We start from the raw sequence: 16,400 nt of genomic DNA on the forward strand, positions 1-16,400 counted from the left end.
AGGGGGGAAGATACACAATCTCTTTTAAAATACGCATTTACTTGTGAGTAAAACTTCAGCCCACAGCAGCAAACCTCTAGAGCACAGCCTGAAAAAGCAGCAAGTCAAAGGGGGTGATGTGGCTCTGGTCTTTTCCTAAACCACTTTTCCTGTATTGGGGAATTGGTTTTGTCATGGTGAAGCTCATTCAAACAGTAAAAGCAAATCAGCTCAGGAATTCTTTCCTGCATATGCAGAAATTTTCTCCTCAATTTAATGCTCAAGGTAGTGACTGAGCATGGGAGCCTCCAAGTGCACTGCCCACGTGCTCCTGTGGGAAGGGTCACAGGAACATTGTGTTTAACCCGTTGCAACGCGGATACACTTTATAAGGTTTTTTTCTTTACCAACTTACAGAAAAGGAGGATGAAAACCCAGGGGAGGTTGAAAAGCCAGTGACAGGGAAGGTTTGCAACACCACAGACACCTCTACAGAAGGTTAGTTACCTAAAGAGATTGTGGAGTTACATTACTGTGCTGGGGATAGATGCCTGGAAATGTGTTTTCTGAGGGGCAGAGGAAGTGGAATACAACTTGTTCAGCAACCACAACCTGCTTTTTCAAGGCTTAGTAATAGTCAAGCAGCAGGAAGCAAAATCCACTCCAGCCGTCCTCCTCCCCTGCCACGTTTCTGCATCGTCTCTTCTCTTGCTGCTCTTTTCTTCCTTGAAACTGCTACCTGTGGGTTTGCCATTTCCTGCCAACATCACAAGATCCAAAGCTAGGCCATGATCTCTGCCACCTTTCCTCTATAACCAAGCAGATACCAAGGTGGAGAAAGTGAACATGCTGTCCGTGGCTGTGTTGGGGCTGAGAGTCCTGCTGGTAAAAACCATTGCCTTCAATACGCTGATGAGCATCAAGCTGTTCCTGTTCTGAGGTAAGGAAGCACATGGCTTGATCTGTAGGAATTCTGGTGGCACACACCAGGACTGGCTGCATGTCTTTGTGCACTTCTCTAATTCCACCAGCAATGACACCTCTGCATCTGTTCCTTTTTCTTTTTTTGTTCATTTAAATAACCTGAAGGTTTTTGGGGAAAAAACAGGAAGGACAAAACCAACAAACAACCCCCCCCCCCCCAGAGAAAAAACCCAAACCCAAACAAACAAACAAAAAAACCACAACAAAAAAAAACCCAAACCAAAAAAAACAACCAAACAAAAAACCCACTCTGCCTCCTAAACTGAAAGAAACCCTTTCTGTAGCTACAGCTCAGCTCTTTGTGGCTGCTGCCCAGCTGGGGCTTTTATAAGCAGCAAACTTGTTTTGCCAGAGCAATTCAGGTGTTGCCAGAAATGCCTGAGGGACACCACATTGACCATTTCAAGTGGCAGAACACAAAGCCTGGAGGAAAATCAAGACAAATGAAGAGTCAAAAGCAAGCTTCCTAAAACACAAACATGTAAAGTAGTGGGAGAGAGGAGGAGGGAGGATTTTTAAATTAAGATATCCAAAGAAACACAGAAGATAGTTCAGCCTAAGTTTTGTGAGTCTGCCTGGCTTGGTGGGACACTATCAGACAAAGGCAGGTAGGACCAACTGCATAAAATGCAGTTTAAAAGACTCTCTTAGCTTAAAGGGCAGACAGAAAGGATTTTACTCCAAAAGGAAGTAAAATAAAGAGGCTCTCATTGAATTGGAGAGAAATACAGAAATTATATTCAAAAATACACAAGAAAATAGAGAGTACACGAATCTTTAACCCCTAATACACATGCAGCATACATGAAAACCCCTCAAAAACCTTCCCCCAACCAGACTAAACCACAAGTCTCACCCTCCCACCCTTTTCTCCCTGGCCTAAGCAGGCCATAACTACACAGGAGAAATTAGTCAGGCCCCTAAAGACCACCAGCAGGCCTCCTCCCCCATGTTACCAGATGGGAACTCCCCCTCGAGAGCCAGAGGGAGGGAGGAAAGGGGAGAGTTGGCCTTGCTGCCAGTTTACAAAGAGACAGCAGAATTATGGATCGAATAACAAAATTACAACTTTCCAGGGTCCATCTCCTGGACCTTTCTGTTCCTCCTGGAGGACTCAACTCTATGTTTTTTTAAAAAGGCTCCTGCCTCAAACCATGACAAAGACACTTTGCTCTTCCAGACAGGGGAGAAGACAGCAGCAGTCTGAAGGACAGCAGGAGAGAGCCTGTGCCAGCAGCAACACCACAGGTGGAACAGCCAGTGCCAGATCTGCTGACAGCAACCACCCAGAGCACAGCACAGCTCCTTCTCACCATTGCATCCTGCCTAGCTTGTTCATGTAGTTTAAGAGTTGTAGCTGCTTTTGCTATTTTTCTGTGAACTGGGTTTGTTGTATTCTTCCTCATCCTCCTGCCAAGGAGAAATTGGTCTTCCCACTCTTCCAGCCTTTGCACAGAAGCATCCAACCTGCTCAGACAGTTTTGAAAAATCCAGTCCTCTGTGACCTCTGCAACCCCTTTCACAGGCACAGTGCATTGCTGTCTGTAGGACTGGTGTAGCACTGCTGAGGGAATTCAGACACAGGAGATGCTATTTATAGCTTTAATGGTTTTTAAACAGCTTTAATAGCAAGTTTCCCAGGGCAGGTGAGAGGACAGCTGTTGGATCTGAAAGATTCCTTTCAATCCAACTCGGTAGCATTCACTCTTAGAAGCATTTCTTTCTTTATTAAACCTGTACTTCCTCTGCAAAGTGCATGCCAAGATGCATTTAACTTGCTGTAGCAAAGGCCAAAATAAAGTTTTACTAAGCCCAAATACTGTGGTTTGTTCTGTGTTTTGTCGTCTGAATTTGGGATGAAGATTGCTGAAATCCATCAGGCGTAGTGAGCAGTGAGGTTAGGGATATGTCTTTGATAACCTGCTGGCTGAATTTGTCTTTCTAGGCTTTGTACAGGGAGGGGAGATTCTCTTTGGCACAGTAAAAAGCATCGACAGAATCACAGAATGTTAGGGGCTGGAAAGGACACAGAAGATCATCTAGTCCAACCCCCCCAACAGGCCCATGAAGTGTAGACTTAAGGGCTCTCAATGTGGGTTGGTCTTTCAAGTCACTGTGCAGAGAGCTCAAGAAAATAATTTGTATCACAGCAAAAAGAGGCTCACGTCTGAGGAGAAACCAGGTAAGGGACAGCTTGATGTGAGCATGAGGAAAGAAAGACACATGTCAGAAGAGAAGGAAACATGCTGGGGTTTTCCACTCTTTGATACTAGGAAGAGGCCAATGAGAAAAACTATCTGGTGGTTGATGAGTGATAATTTCCACAGCAGCTTGGCCGTGAGTCAGAAAGAGCCCAACGGACACATTCCCCAACACAAGCGACAGGCAGGATGCTGCGGTCAGCACTTCTGACTAAGCTCCACTCTGCAGGATAACTCTCCCTTGTTTTGAAAAACAAGGTGACCACATCCTGAGGAGGAAATCAGGTTTTTCACACACTGAGCTACTGTTGGCTTCAAGGCAGCCTCTGCATTGCATGGAGTGTTTCCTCAAGCTTTGTCAGGTTAGCCCCTTGGCTGGGAGAGTTGTGGCTGTTTAGCCTGGAGAAGAGAAAGCTCTGGGGAGACATTTGAGCTGTGTTTGAATATCTGAAGGGGACCTACAGGAAGGCTGGGCAGGGACTGTTCAGAAGGGCCTGTGGGGATAGGCAAGGGGCAATGGTTTGGAACTGGAGCAGAGCAGAGTTAGGTTGGACATCAGGAGGAAGTTCTGCACAATGAGGGTGGTGAGACACTGAACGGGTTGCCCAGGGATGTGGTTGAAGCTCCATCCCTGGAGACATTCAAGATCAGCCTTGGTATGGCACTGGGCAGCCTGCTCTAGTTGGAGGTGTCCCTGCTGCCTGCAGGGGGGATGGACAAGGTGACCTTTGAGGATCCCTTCCAATCCCATGCAATCTGTGAGTCTGTGAAAGTACTTTCAGGCAAGCATTGACCTCCAGCACATCAAAGCTTGATCTTATGTCCCCTTGGTGGTTCTCAGAGTGCAAGCACCTGTGTGTGCTTCTTGCTGAGCACATCCAAGAGGTGATAGCTCTCTCCTATGGCACAGAATGGTTAAAAAAAAAACACCCTGAGAGAACAAACATAAAAATGTATGAAGTTACCTTTCCTTTCTCATTCCTTTAGTGTCATGGCTTTCTCAGAGTCAATAACAGTGTCACTGAAAGGGGGTTGGTATCAGTATCCCTGGATAGATACTTGGGGCTGCTAGAGAAAAGTGCTTAAACCAGCCCCAAGTCCCACACAGAGGTTTGTATCCCCTGGCAAACTGCTACAACATAAACACTTCCTCCAACTACATGTGAAAAAAAGAGGAAGCTCTTTCCAGCTCAGCCCCATGGCCATGCAGACATCAAAGCATTTCACACTGATGGTGACAAAACACTGGAGCAGGCTGTGCAGAGAGGCATTACATGACCTATACCTGCCCAGCATTCAAGATCATATTGGTTGGGCTCTGAGCAACCTGACAAAGTTGAAGATGTCCCTGCTGACTGCAGGAGGGGCTGGACTTGATGACCTTTAAAGGTCTTTTCCAACCCAAACTATTCTATGACTCTGTAAAGGCTCAGTCTTACCCTTGCTGCAGACCTTGTTTCTGACCCTTTTTTCCTGTGATGCACCATGTCCCCTAGGGCTGGAACACCCTGAAGTCTTTAGGCTGTTTGTGTGCACAATACAACATAGATTCATTCACAGAATGGTTTGGGTTGGAAGGCACCTTAAAGCTCATCCAGTTCCAACCCCCTGCCATGGGCAGGGACACCTACCACCAGCCCACCTTGCTCAAGGCCTCATCCAGCCTGGCCTTGAACACTTCCAGGAAGGGGACAGCCACAGCCTCCCTGGGCAGCCTGTTCCAGTGTCTCACCACCCTGACTCTAAAGAATTTCTTCCTCATTTCCAGTCTAAATCTCCCCTTCTCAAGTTTCAATCCATTCCCTCTCATCCTGTAAGAATTCCCTTCCTGGCTTTCTTGCAGGCCCCCTTCAGGTACTGGAAGGCTGCTCTAAGGTCTCCCTGGAGCCTTCTCTTCTCCAGGCTGAACAGCCACAACTCTCCCAGCCTGTCCCCACAGGGCAGGTTCTTCATCCCTCTGATCATCTTGTGGCCTCCTCCAGACCCTCTCCAGCAGCTCCAGGTCCTTCTTGTAATGGGGGCCCCAGAACTGGAGGCAGTGCTGCAGGTGGGGTCTCACAGCAGCCTGTCTTAGGACTTGCTTAGAACTTTCTTGCCAAAGGAGGGGAGGGAGGTCTGATGCAAGCTGCTTTTCAAATGGGTCAGGACGTAAGGTGGCTCTTTGCTACCACTGCAACTCCCAGCTGGGGCTGAGTGCAGTGCCCCTGGCCACTCCTGCTTGTGCTGGTGTCCTGTGCAGGGCTGCATTTGGAATGAAGGTCACCAATGTACTCAAAAGGGTCTCAGAGCAGCCCCCACACTTGCTGGGAGTTTTAACTTTGCAACATCAAATTCTATCAACATATTCTTTTCAGTTTAGGCTTAATAACCTAGACGACAAACCGGGGCTTCATTTCATGTTCTGGTCACACAACATCTGATAGGGTTTGTCAAAGAAGCTAAACTGACCATGTTTTGTTACTGATTTGAGCAGCACCACAGTGCTTGAGAACAGCCAATGTTACACAGTGGAATCCTTCTGTTGTCTTGTGAAGCATTAAAAATACAATAAAATAAAGATATTCCTGCATTCTGCAGGGCATGGTCTGATCTGTCTGTTCTGTTGCCTCAAAACCACTTAGAAGTTCCTTATAGAATAGGGGAGGTGAGTGGAAACTGAGTTTCTTCCCTTGATCTCTGCTGCTGCCTGCCGGTCAAAGTGTTTATTGTGCTCGGAACAACTGAGTGAGGAACGCTGGGAACTAGGGCAGCCCAACCCCCGCAACAGGCACTGTCACCGCACATTTCTTGGCCCTCCGTTTGCGTTCTCGCCTTGCCAGCAGGGGCAGGTGGACACCCTGGGTCTGTGATCCAGGAGCTTTACAAAGTCCATGCAGGTGAAAGGAGATGAGTAGCTGAAGTGAGAATCAAGGAATCAGAGAATCAAAGAATGTTAGGGGTTGGAAGGGACCTCCAGAGATCATCCAGTCTAACCCCCCTGCCTGAGCAGGATCATCCAGAGCAGGTTACACAGGGACACATCCAGGTGGGTTTGGAAAGTATCCAGAGAAGGAGGCTCCACATCCTCTCTGGGCAGTCTGCTCCAGGCCTCCAGCACCCTCACAGTGACAAAGTTTTCCCTCCTATTCCCATGGCACCTCCTCTGCTCTAGCTTGCCCCCAGTGCCCCTTGTGCTGTCCTTGGACATCCCTGAGCAGAGCCTGGCTCCAGCCCTGCACATCTTTATCCCCAGCAATGAGGGCAGCCCTCAGGCTCCTCTGCTCCAGACTCCAAGTCCCAGCTCCCTCAGCCTGTGCTCAGAGGGAGACGTTCCACTGCCTTTCCACTGCTTTATTTGAAGCCACAAACTAAAGCAGTTGTGGAGTTGTGATTTCTAACAGAAGAAATGGAGCAGAGTACAGGAAACATTTGCAGTTCTGCCCTTGACATTCATTAGGAAGCTTTAAAGTGAAAGGTACTCAAGGAACTCAGAGGTCAGAGTGTTCTAAGCTGGAGGAAAGATGTCTTGCTAGGGTGAAGAGGCACATTTGAGCCCTGAAAAACTGTTTTCTCTAAAGGAGACAAGGGACTTCCAGAGGTGTGGATGTCTTCCTAAACAAGGAGGAAGTCTGAAGCACTGAGGAATGCAGGACAGACTTTCTGGCTTCAGGCACTGAAGCAGTTGATAAGAAGATGGATCAAATGCCAAGTGCCAATGTGATAAAGAAATTGTAGGGCAAGTTGTTGCATGGAGGAAGGCTACACATAAGATGTACTCAGCAGCTGTGCTTTTCTGGTGAACTTCTGCTGCTTTGAACTGTGAAGTTTTCTGCAGAGTAGTTTCTTCACTATGAGAGGACCAAGCCATAGCACAGTCTCACAGATTGCATTGGCATATCAGGTCTGATACTGAATATCTCCAGGGACAGGGCCTCAGCTACATCTCTGCCAACCTGTTCAGTATTTCACCACCCTCACTGTGCAGAACTTCTCCTGATGTCCAACCTAAACCTGCCCTGCTCCAGTTTCAAATCATTGCCCTTCATCCTATCCCCTCAGGCCCTTCTGAACAGTCCCTCCCCAGCCTTCCTGAAGGTCCCCTGCAGATAGTGAACTGCAGCTCTAAGGTCTCCCTGCAGCCTTCTCTTCTCCAGGCTGAACAGCTCTAGCTCCCCCAGCCTGTCCCCACAAGAGAGGTTCTCCAGCCCTCTGAGCATCTTTTTGGCCTCCTCTGGACTCCAGCAGGAATGTCTCCATGGGACAGCAATGTGCTGTCGTGGCCAAGTAGGCCAATGGTGTCCTGGGTTGCACTACGAAAAGTGTGTCCAGCAGGTCTAGGGAGGTTCTTCTCCCTCTCTACTCTGCCCTGGTGAGACCACACCTGTAATACTGTGTCCAGTTTGGGGCTCCCCAGTTCAAGAGAGACAGGGGCCTGCTGTAGAAAGTGCAGTGGAGACCTACAAGGGTGATAAAGGGACTTGAACATCTCTGCTATGAAGAAAGGCTGAGAGCCCTGGGGCTGTTTAGTCTGGAGAGGAAAAGACTGAGGGGAGATCTAATCAATGTCTATAAATATCTGAGGGGTGGGTGTCAGGATGAAGGTGCCAGACTCTTTGTACTGGTGCCCAGTGATAGGACAAGGAACATCAGGTACAAGCTGGAATCCAGGAGGTTCTAACTCAACATAAGGAGACACTTCTGTACGGTGAGGGTGCTGGAGCCTTGGGGCAGGCTGCCCAGAGAGGTTGTAGAGTCTTCTTCTCTGGAGACTTTCCAACCCCACCTGGGTGTGTTCCTGTGTGACCTGCTCTGGATGCCCCTGCTCTGGCAGGGGGCTTGGACAATGTTTTCTATATTTACTCCTCTCAAACTTTAATTTGCAGACAATTCTGTACTTCAGGGTTTCCTATCCTTATTTATTATATCTGACATTTTCATTTGCTTATTGGATATCTTATAAAATTACTTCCTGAAAAATCCCTGGAAACTTTTACTTCAAACTAAGATTTTTATTTTTTGATCAGAGTCCTAAATTCCAGGCCATTAACAGCAGAGTTTGTTCAGTACCTTGGGTGTTAACGATGCAAATGTTCTTTAGAAGGAAATGAGACTGGAACTGCTCAGACTCCAACAATGCTACACTAATGCTGTGGCACCTCCAGAGGTCCCTTCCAAGCTCAGCCGCTCTGTGTTGTGTGGCTGCATGTGATCTCTCCTTTCTGGAGGAGATGTTCCATTGGGTGAGGAGTTTAGAGAGCTCTGATGTGATGTGCCTCAGTGTCCAGGCTGCTGTAAGCTGGGATAAGAACTGAGCTGGATGGAGGAAAATTTCCATCCCTGCCTTGCTTTTTCTTATCCAGCCTCATGAAACAAATGCTACACTGGTGTTGTGTGAGCACAAGAAAGGAGCTCACAGAGATGTCTGGAGGGGATCCTTAGCTTTTCATTAACCACATGATTGAGGAGGTCATTCCCACGATTTTTCAGTAGAAAATCACAATGAATGATTATTAAGTGCCAGGAAATGGCCTTTATGTGCCATTTACAGCTTGGAAGCTTTGCACTTAACTCTGAGCAGGGTCAAAGAACAGAAATTTCCCCTTGATGCTCTGTCCCACCAACACTGATTGTTCATGAGCCAGGCAGAACCAGACTGAGAGCTCAATCCTGAGGAGCTGTAGTTAGAGAATAGTAAGCAAGCAAGAAGGACAAACCCAGTGGAGTTATTTGTCATTCATCCTGGCTGAAAAGAGCACTCAGCAATTTGTGATGAGACACAGTCTTGGTATCTTACAGTTCTCAGCTACTGCTTGTGCTTCTGTAGCCAAGTCAAAAAGAATCTTTCAGAGGGTGATGTCTCAGAAATCAGAATACATCTGATTGGAATAGATCTCCAAGTTCATCCAGTCCAACCCTCGACCAAGCACTGAATGGTCAACACTAAACCATGTCCCTAAGTGCCAGCTCCACACACTGCTTGAACACCTCCAGGGATGGTGACTCCAGCACTGCCCTGGGCACTCTGTTCCAATGTTCGAGAACCCTCTCTGGGAAGAAATATTTCCTAGCATCCAGCCTGAACCTGCCCTGCTGCAGCTTGGAACCATTGCCTCTGCTTCTCTCCCTTGCCACCAAGGAGCAGAGGCTGTCCCCTACTTGCTCCAACCTCCCTACAGGGAGCTGTAGAAAGCAATGAGGTCTCACTCAGCCTCCTCTTCTCCAACCTGAACACCCCCAGCTCCCTCAGCCTCTCCTTGTAGCCCAGGTGCTCCAGGCCCTTCTCCAATCTCACTGCCCTTCTCTGGACAGCCTCCAGCCCCTCAATGTCCTTCCTGGAGTGAGGGGCCCAGAACTGAGCACAGCACTCAAGGTGTGGCCTCCCCAGTGCTGAGCACAGGGGAATGGTCACCTCCTGTTCCTGCTGCCCACCCTGCTTCTGATCCAAGCCAGGATGCCATTGGCCTTCTTGGCTACCTGGGCACTGCTGGCTCATATTCAGTGACTACCAACCAACACCCCCAGGTCCCTCTGATGCCTGAAAGTGGATCATTTGAGATCTCTCTCACCCTAATGCCAGCCTTTGAGCAGCTTGGAGCATGCATTGAGAAGCCACAAAATGCAAGCAAAGTGGTGCCTAGTGACAGGATGAGAAGCAATAGGCACCTACTGAAACACAGGAGGCTCTATCTGAGCATCAAGAAATGCTTTGTCACTGTGCCAAGCACACAGGTGCCCCAGAGAAGTTGTGGAGGCTCCATACTTGGAGATAGTCAGAAGCTGTCTGGACATGTTCTTGGGCAACCAGCTCTAGGACAATGTCTCTCACTGGTCAAGATGAGAGGTCCCTTCTAAGCTCAGCCATTCTGTGTTGTGTGGCTGCATGTGATCTTCTCTCCTTTCTGGAAGAGATGCTCCATTGAGTGAAGAGTTTAGCGAGCTCTGGTGCGAGGTGCCTCAGTGTCCAGGCTGCTGTAAGCTGGGATAAGCACTGAGCTGGATGGAGGAAGTGCTACAGAAAATTTCTACTCTGATCTTGCCTTTCTTTTCCAGCTCCATGGTTACAGTGACTTATTTGACTTCTACATTTGCCATTATCATAGAAAGATGCAATTGCAACCTGCTGTGTGATGGATGAGCTGGGTGAGGTGGGATCCCACAGCAGTGGGATGCATGGCAGCTAACTGTCATGAGAACTTAGCAAGGTTTTGATCTAGGGAGCTTCAGAAGAAACACCCCTGGAGCTCTGTGTCAGCACATCAAAGTTAACCCTCTCGTCTGAGGTAAAAGGTGTTGCCAGCACTTTTGGTAAAGCTCTATGCCACTGTGTTTCTATGAGGAGGTCTACGAAAAGCTGACTTTTGGGAGGCTGGCAAGGCTGAGAGTTCGTTCAAGTAAGTGCTAAAATCATCATCTCAAAAACTGAGCTTGATGATGCTGGGAGGAGCTTTGGCATTCAGGAATTTAAGGATAATTTCTTCCATTGATGGGAAACTTCCCAATTACCTGTGCTCCCGCAGTCAGCATTCATCTTGACACTGCCAGACTTGTGAGCACAGGCTTGTTCTCTTTGATGCAAACCATTCAAGGTCCAATCTGTAGGCCAAGCTGATTTTGCTGCTATCTTAGTTAGCTATCTTAGTTAGCTATCTTTAGCTTCTATCTTATGGTTTGAGGTTTTTTCTTTTAGAGTTAATCTCTTCAAGATGAGAACTGTTGTTGGAAAATGCCTGTGCTTTTCTCCTGATCACTGAGGGACACCAGGCCATCTCTGCTGGGTTTGGATCACTCACATATGTAGGATCCATTTCTGATCTTTCTCAAGACATGGAGTGTCCTTGAACAAGTGAGAAGTCCAGAGTGGCAGTTTAAGTGAACATTTTTATTGCTCACAATCAGAAGCTGAAATACCATTTAATAAGTAGGGAGAAAATCCGCCATGGATCAAAGCCTTCCCTGGCCAGCATTTTGCAAAGCTCTGCTCTGGTGTAGTTTTGGTGCTGGCAATCAGGATCTTACACATGGAGGAGCACTGCACTTAGAAGTAACCCATGGAAGCCTAGAGGAAGTGTGAAATGCTTTGGGAAGCAAGTGCCTGGGTCTCTGAGGACTGCATGCACACAGATGTGGGCCACAGAGATCCAACACCATTTCCTCACAGTAATTGATGATTTGCATAATTGCTTTATTCTCAGTTTCCAGAATGGAGATGATGAATGATAAATGAGAACTTACTTTGGAATATTTCAGCACTTTGCCTTTTAGTTTACCTGTAACTTAGGTTGTAAAAGCAGCAGAATATCAAAGGCTGTGAAGAATCTCTCAATGTCCTTGCCTGAGGCTCCTGATCTTTTGAGGAACAATATTTTTGAGTGTCTTTAGCCTCCAGCAATGATTTATCTTTGTGACTTGGTGGCCAGCTTATCCAGTGTTCAGCAAACATCAGGATTTTCAGCACAGATATTTGTTCTGAGGCAGACAATTGTCTCTTTGATAGAAGCAGTTAAGGACTTAACCTACTTTATTTGCAGATGGCTTACAAAAAGTGAGGCAAAAAGCAGATTTCATTTCACCTGCAGTAGCTCAGTACTGCTGCTGCCTGTGTGCTTGGATCTGCCCCAGTCCTCTAACAGGAGCAGCAGCAGTGTTCTGAAGCATCTTCTGCCAAGGTTCAATGGAGCAGCTACAGCTGGATTTTGACCCAGAGCTGATGTTTGTTTGCCAGCAAATGAGGTACCACTAGAAACGAAGTTGATTAAAGCCTGAGTTACTGCATGTACTGAGTTTTGCCTGCAGCTGGTAATTCACCTTCAGGAACAGACATAAACTGATGTTAAGAGCAGGTATTTTTTTCCTAGTGAGGAATGGTCTGATAAAAGTTTTTATGGTGGAAACTAGAGGTTTAGATCAGATGGACTGATAATTACTCCTTGGGGAAGGGAACCAACTTCCAACTGACAGTGGAAAGAAAAGAAAGGGACACAGAGAGTTCAATACAACAAGCTGAGGGTAGTGTTGTGGCAGTTCAGGCTGAGTGCCTCCTGTCACTGCCACATAAGTTACACCGCCGGGGGCCCAAGTGTCCGACCCAACCTGGTGGACACAGGGATGGGCGTGTTTCGGCCCAGAAATCCTGCACCCCATCAATCCATCTGCAAAGTCCTTCTCTTCCTCTCTCTTCCCTCTCTGCTCCCGTGGGAGATGCTCTCTATCAGGTAATGGTGGGGGAATATCTCAAGGCCTCTTAAGCCTGTCTAGGCCTAATGCCAGGAAGAGAAGGGGGTGGCAGTCTCAGACCTGGCCAGCCTGAGACTAGCCTAGCAGTAGGGGGGGGAGAAAGAGCCGTGGGGGTTTTGGGTACACCCTTAGGTGGGGAGAAGGCAAGAGTTGGGAGGCCTTTGGGTGTTGTGTAAGGGACTCTGAATGCTTTGGGATGTTCTTTGCCACTATGCTTTGTAGGTTTTGTAGTTTCACCAATTGCTTTTCCATTTAAGCTTTCCATCACTCTCCAATCCATTTGAGTGTCATTCTTGTGTCCCTCTCAGGGCAAGAGAGGATCTGTCTGGCCTCAAACCAGCACCAGTGTCTTTGATTAAGTCCTGAGCCTCATTCAGAAATGGACTGAGAGCATCATCCCTGAACACTCCCGATGCAGTTAGCTTCCCTTGCAGGAGAGGAGGAGTTAAGAAAGCAGCTGAGTGTCTTTGGGTGGTTTTTGTAAAGCACTTGCTGGCTGTGTCAGTACAGGAACCCTTGGGGAGCTAACATTTGGACAAGGAACAAGAGTTGCTGTAACTCCAAGTAAGTGAGAAATGAAGAATCTCATCTCCAAAGGCTGATGACTTAACTCCTGTTTCCAAGACTGACTTCCCATCTCAAACCAGTTTTACTGGTTACACTCCCATGAGTTTTTTTGATTTAGCGTTTAGTTAGTCTGAAGGTTTAGGGAATCTTTTTCTCTGTTCTGGTGAGTATCCATAAGACTGGAAACCCTTTCACTATTGATTTTTCTTTTGCCAGCCCCAAGGCCTTCCCAAATGTCCTGTGCCACAGGGGCAGTGGTGTGAAATGGTTCAGAACAGTCTGTTTTATTCTTTTAAAATGAATATGTTGGCACAATAATGGTTGCAGAGAAATGTTGCAGTGCTAAATCATAGAATGGGAGGGGTTGGAAGGAACCCCCCAGAGATCAAGTCCAACCACCCCCTGCAAAACAGGAGTACCCAGGGCAGGTCACACAAGAACACATCCAAGTGAGTTTGGAAAGTCTCCAGAGAAGGAGACTCCACAGGCTCCCTGGGCTCCAGCACTCCCACAGTGACAAAGTTTTGTCTCATGTTGAGATGGAATTCCCTGTGGTTGAGTTTCCATCCATTGGCCCTTGTCCTGTCACTGGGTAACACTGAAAAGAGCCTGGCTGCATCCTCCTGACAGCCACCCTTCAGGTATTTGTGGACATTAATAAGGTTCACTTCTCAGTCTTCTCCTCTCCAGCCTAAGCTGCCCCAGGACTCTCAGCCTCTCCTCACAAATGCTGTCCTCTTTCTGTATCATGCCTCAGCTGAAGTATCTTAAATGAGAAAACCAGAGAAATGCCAAAAGTGTTTCCTTTCACTGACAGGTGCCAGTGTGCACAGCAAGGCAGTGGTTGGTGCCACTTGTGATAAGATTTTGTTTAGCAAAATTGTAAACAAAAGAGTAAATTTCTCTGGATAGTCATCAACAGAGTAAGACTTTGCTTCATGTTGTCTCCTAAAGATTCTGGAAGGGCAATGTTTGTCATTCAGTGGTGCCTGGGAGTCTGTTGGATCCCTCCTGTGAGGGTTTATATGAAGGGCCTTGGCACGATGTGATTGGTGGGTATGGGAAGGTTACTTTTTGAGGAGGAACTCTCCTGGCTGTGCTTGCAAGTAAGTCTTCCATTAAAATATTGATCTCAGACTTTAGTTTCCACTCCGTGTGATTCCTGGGTCCTCACAGAGCTGGATGCAGAATTCCTGTGCTTTGGTCATAGCTAAGTTCTCCCAGAGCCTGTGCACACTTCAGCTGGAAGCCAGCAGCAGTGTGAATCAGACAGACTGGCATCCAGACTGTCAAATTCTGCTCTGCCCGTGCAGTCCCAGTGAGGTGCTTTGGTAAAGGAGTTTGTGTTCAACCTCTTCAGCTTTAGGCTTTCATTTCCTGGACAATACCTGACAAGTACCTTGCCAGGGGCTGTGAGACAAGCAGCTGCTTACTTCTTACCTATTGTGAGACTCAGCAATGCCTGGTCAAAGTTGCTCTGTGGTCTGTACAAACTAAGCAGTTAAGAAGTAATTGGAAGTTTAGAAGTGGACCTCCCTTTTAGGCTTAATCATTGGAGAGCTCATTCGAGCTAATTACTCTGCCATCCTGTTCTGCCAGGCTGTTTCTTCACTCTCTGTTGCATCCCCATGAGCTGTGCTGCTGTTGAGAGGCAGATAGACCTGGGAGAGACATCAGTAAAGGGAAATCCATTTTCTTTTCACTTAAAAGAAAGAAATCAGAACAGTTGTTGGATAATAGGAAAGAAATTTTCAGTTTGCTGTTTTAGTTTAAAGAAAATATCTGAGGAGGAAAGGAAGAAAACCAGCCCAGGCAGCTCTTCCTATAAAAATCTCTCCAGACAGGACTGTTTGGGCTCTCCCCCCCACCCCCCCCCCCCCCCCCAAATTTCTACTATGAAAAGAGCTTTTCCTTCATGGTCTTCAGAGAGTCATTAGGATGCTTTTAGCCAAGAAGTTCAAATTTCAGAGCTGATTGTTGTAGAAGACTCTCAGGCAGGACAACTGCCAGAGATCATCTGGTCCAGCCATGCCACCAGAGCAGGGTCACCCAGGGCAGGTCACACAGGAACACATCAGGGAGGGTTTGGAAAGTCTCCAGAGGAGACTCCACAACCTCTCTGGGCAGCCTGCTCCAGGGCACAAAGTCCTAACACCAAGGAGGTGTTGTCTGGTTAACAACACTCAGCCTTTTTAACCTGTTTCTGCTGATACTCTTCAAGGTATGGAGATCTGTCTGACTTTGAGACAAAGAAAAATCCCAAGAGGAGAGAAACTGGAAGCTGAGTGTAAACCACAAGAGAAACAACCAATGGCATTAAGCAGTTTGTTCTAAGTTTGTTTTCACTACAGAAAAAAGTTCCTAGAGTGTTCTTCTGAAGCCTTTGAAGGTCAGAGGTCCTGGGGTAGGCTAAGATGGTCAAACTTCCTGGAAAAGAGAGTTTCAAGGAAGAGTTCCTCTTGCACTGAATTAAAGAAAAAAAGATCTGGAGTTTTCCAAAGCTATTTTGGAAGTGTACCCAGCTGAAGTGATTGGTCCATGATGGCAATATGCAGAGTGTCATTGTTCCATGATACAGTCTCAAATTCTGCAGGAATCTTGCAGTTGGTTTTCCTGTCTCTGTTATGTAAAAGTTTAGTAACAGTTGTGTCCAGTTCTGGGCCCCTCAGTTCAAGAAGGACCTCAGGGAACTGCTTGAGAGAATCCAGCACAGAGCCACAGAGCTGCTGCAGGAAGTGGAACATCTCCCTGTGAGCACAGGCTGAGGGAGCTGGGACTTGGAGTCTGGAGCAGAGGAACCTGAGGGCTGCCCTCATTGCTGGGGATAAAGATGTGCAGGGCTGGAGCCAGGCTCTCTTCAGGGATGTTCAAGGACAGCACAAGGGGCACTGGGGGCAAGCTGGAGCAGAGGAGGTGCCAGGGGAACAGGAGGGAAAACTTTGTGTTGGAGGCCTGGAGCAGGCTGCCCAGAGAGGTTGTGGAGCCTCCTCTGGAGATTTCCAAACCCACCTGGATGTGTCCCTGTGTGACCTGTCCTCGGTGACCCTCCTCAGGCAAGGGGGTTAGACTGGATGATCTCTGGAGGTCCCTTCCAACCCCTCACGTTCTGCGATTCCCTGAATCCCTGAGTTGTGCTTTGTGAGCAGAATAAAGCTTCTGCAGTTTTCCCCTTGGATCCATAGGTGAGAAACTGGTTCTGCTGAATATGGAGGTAATAATTTCTCTTTTCCAAAATGCAGGGAGTCACTCATGCAAAAGGAAGGACTGCACAGGGCTGTGTTCATGACATCATTTCATCTCTGAAATCCTAACATGATCAGCTCCCCACTGAAATGGATGTAGGACTGCCACAGTGAATGGCTGAAATGTGCATAACTATCACAGAGATTCATTAGGAGTACAGTTCATTATTTGTCTGCAAGGGCAAAGTTCTCTCACCATTATATTTTAGTCTGA

General features: G+C 47.5%; 1 protein-coding gene and 1 gene segment (V, D, J or C); both read left to right on the forward strand.

Moving 5' to 3' along the window:
* LOC128978522 (T cell receptor delta constant-like) overlaps positions 1 to 918 on the forward strand; it is a 71,978-nt gene extending 71,060 nt beyond the window's left edge. Inside the window, 2 exon segments of the C gene segment in view lie at positions 397 to 477; positions 800 to 918. Of these exon segments, the coding sequence occupies positions 397 to 477; positions 800 to 918 (200 nt within the window).
* The window catches only part of LOC128978512 (M1-specific T cell receptor alpha chain-like), a 118,563-nt gene that overhangs the window by 85,186 nt on the left and 16,977 nt on the right, over positions 1 to 16,400 (forward strand). The window lies entirely within an intron of this gene.

Source organism: Indicator indicator, chromosome 37 (assembly GCF_027791375.1).
Source record: "Indicator indicator isolate 239-I01 chromosome 37, UM_Iind_1.1, whole genome shotgun sequence".
NCBI lineage: Eukaryota > Metazoa > Chordata > Aves > Piciformes > Indicatoridae > Indicator > Indicator indicator.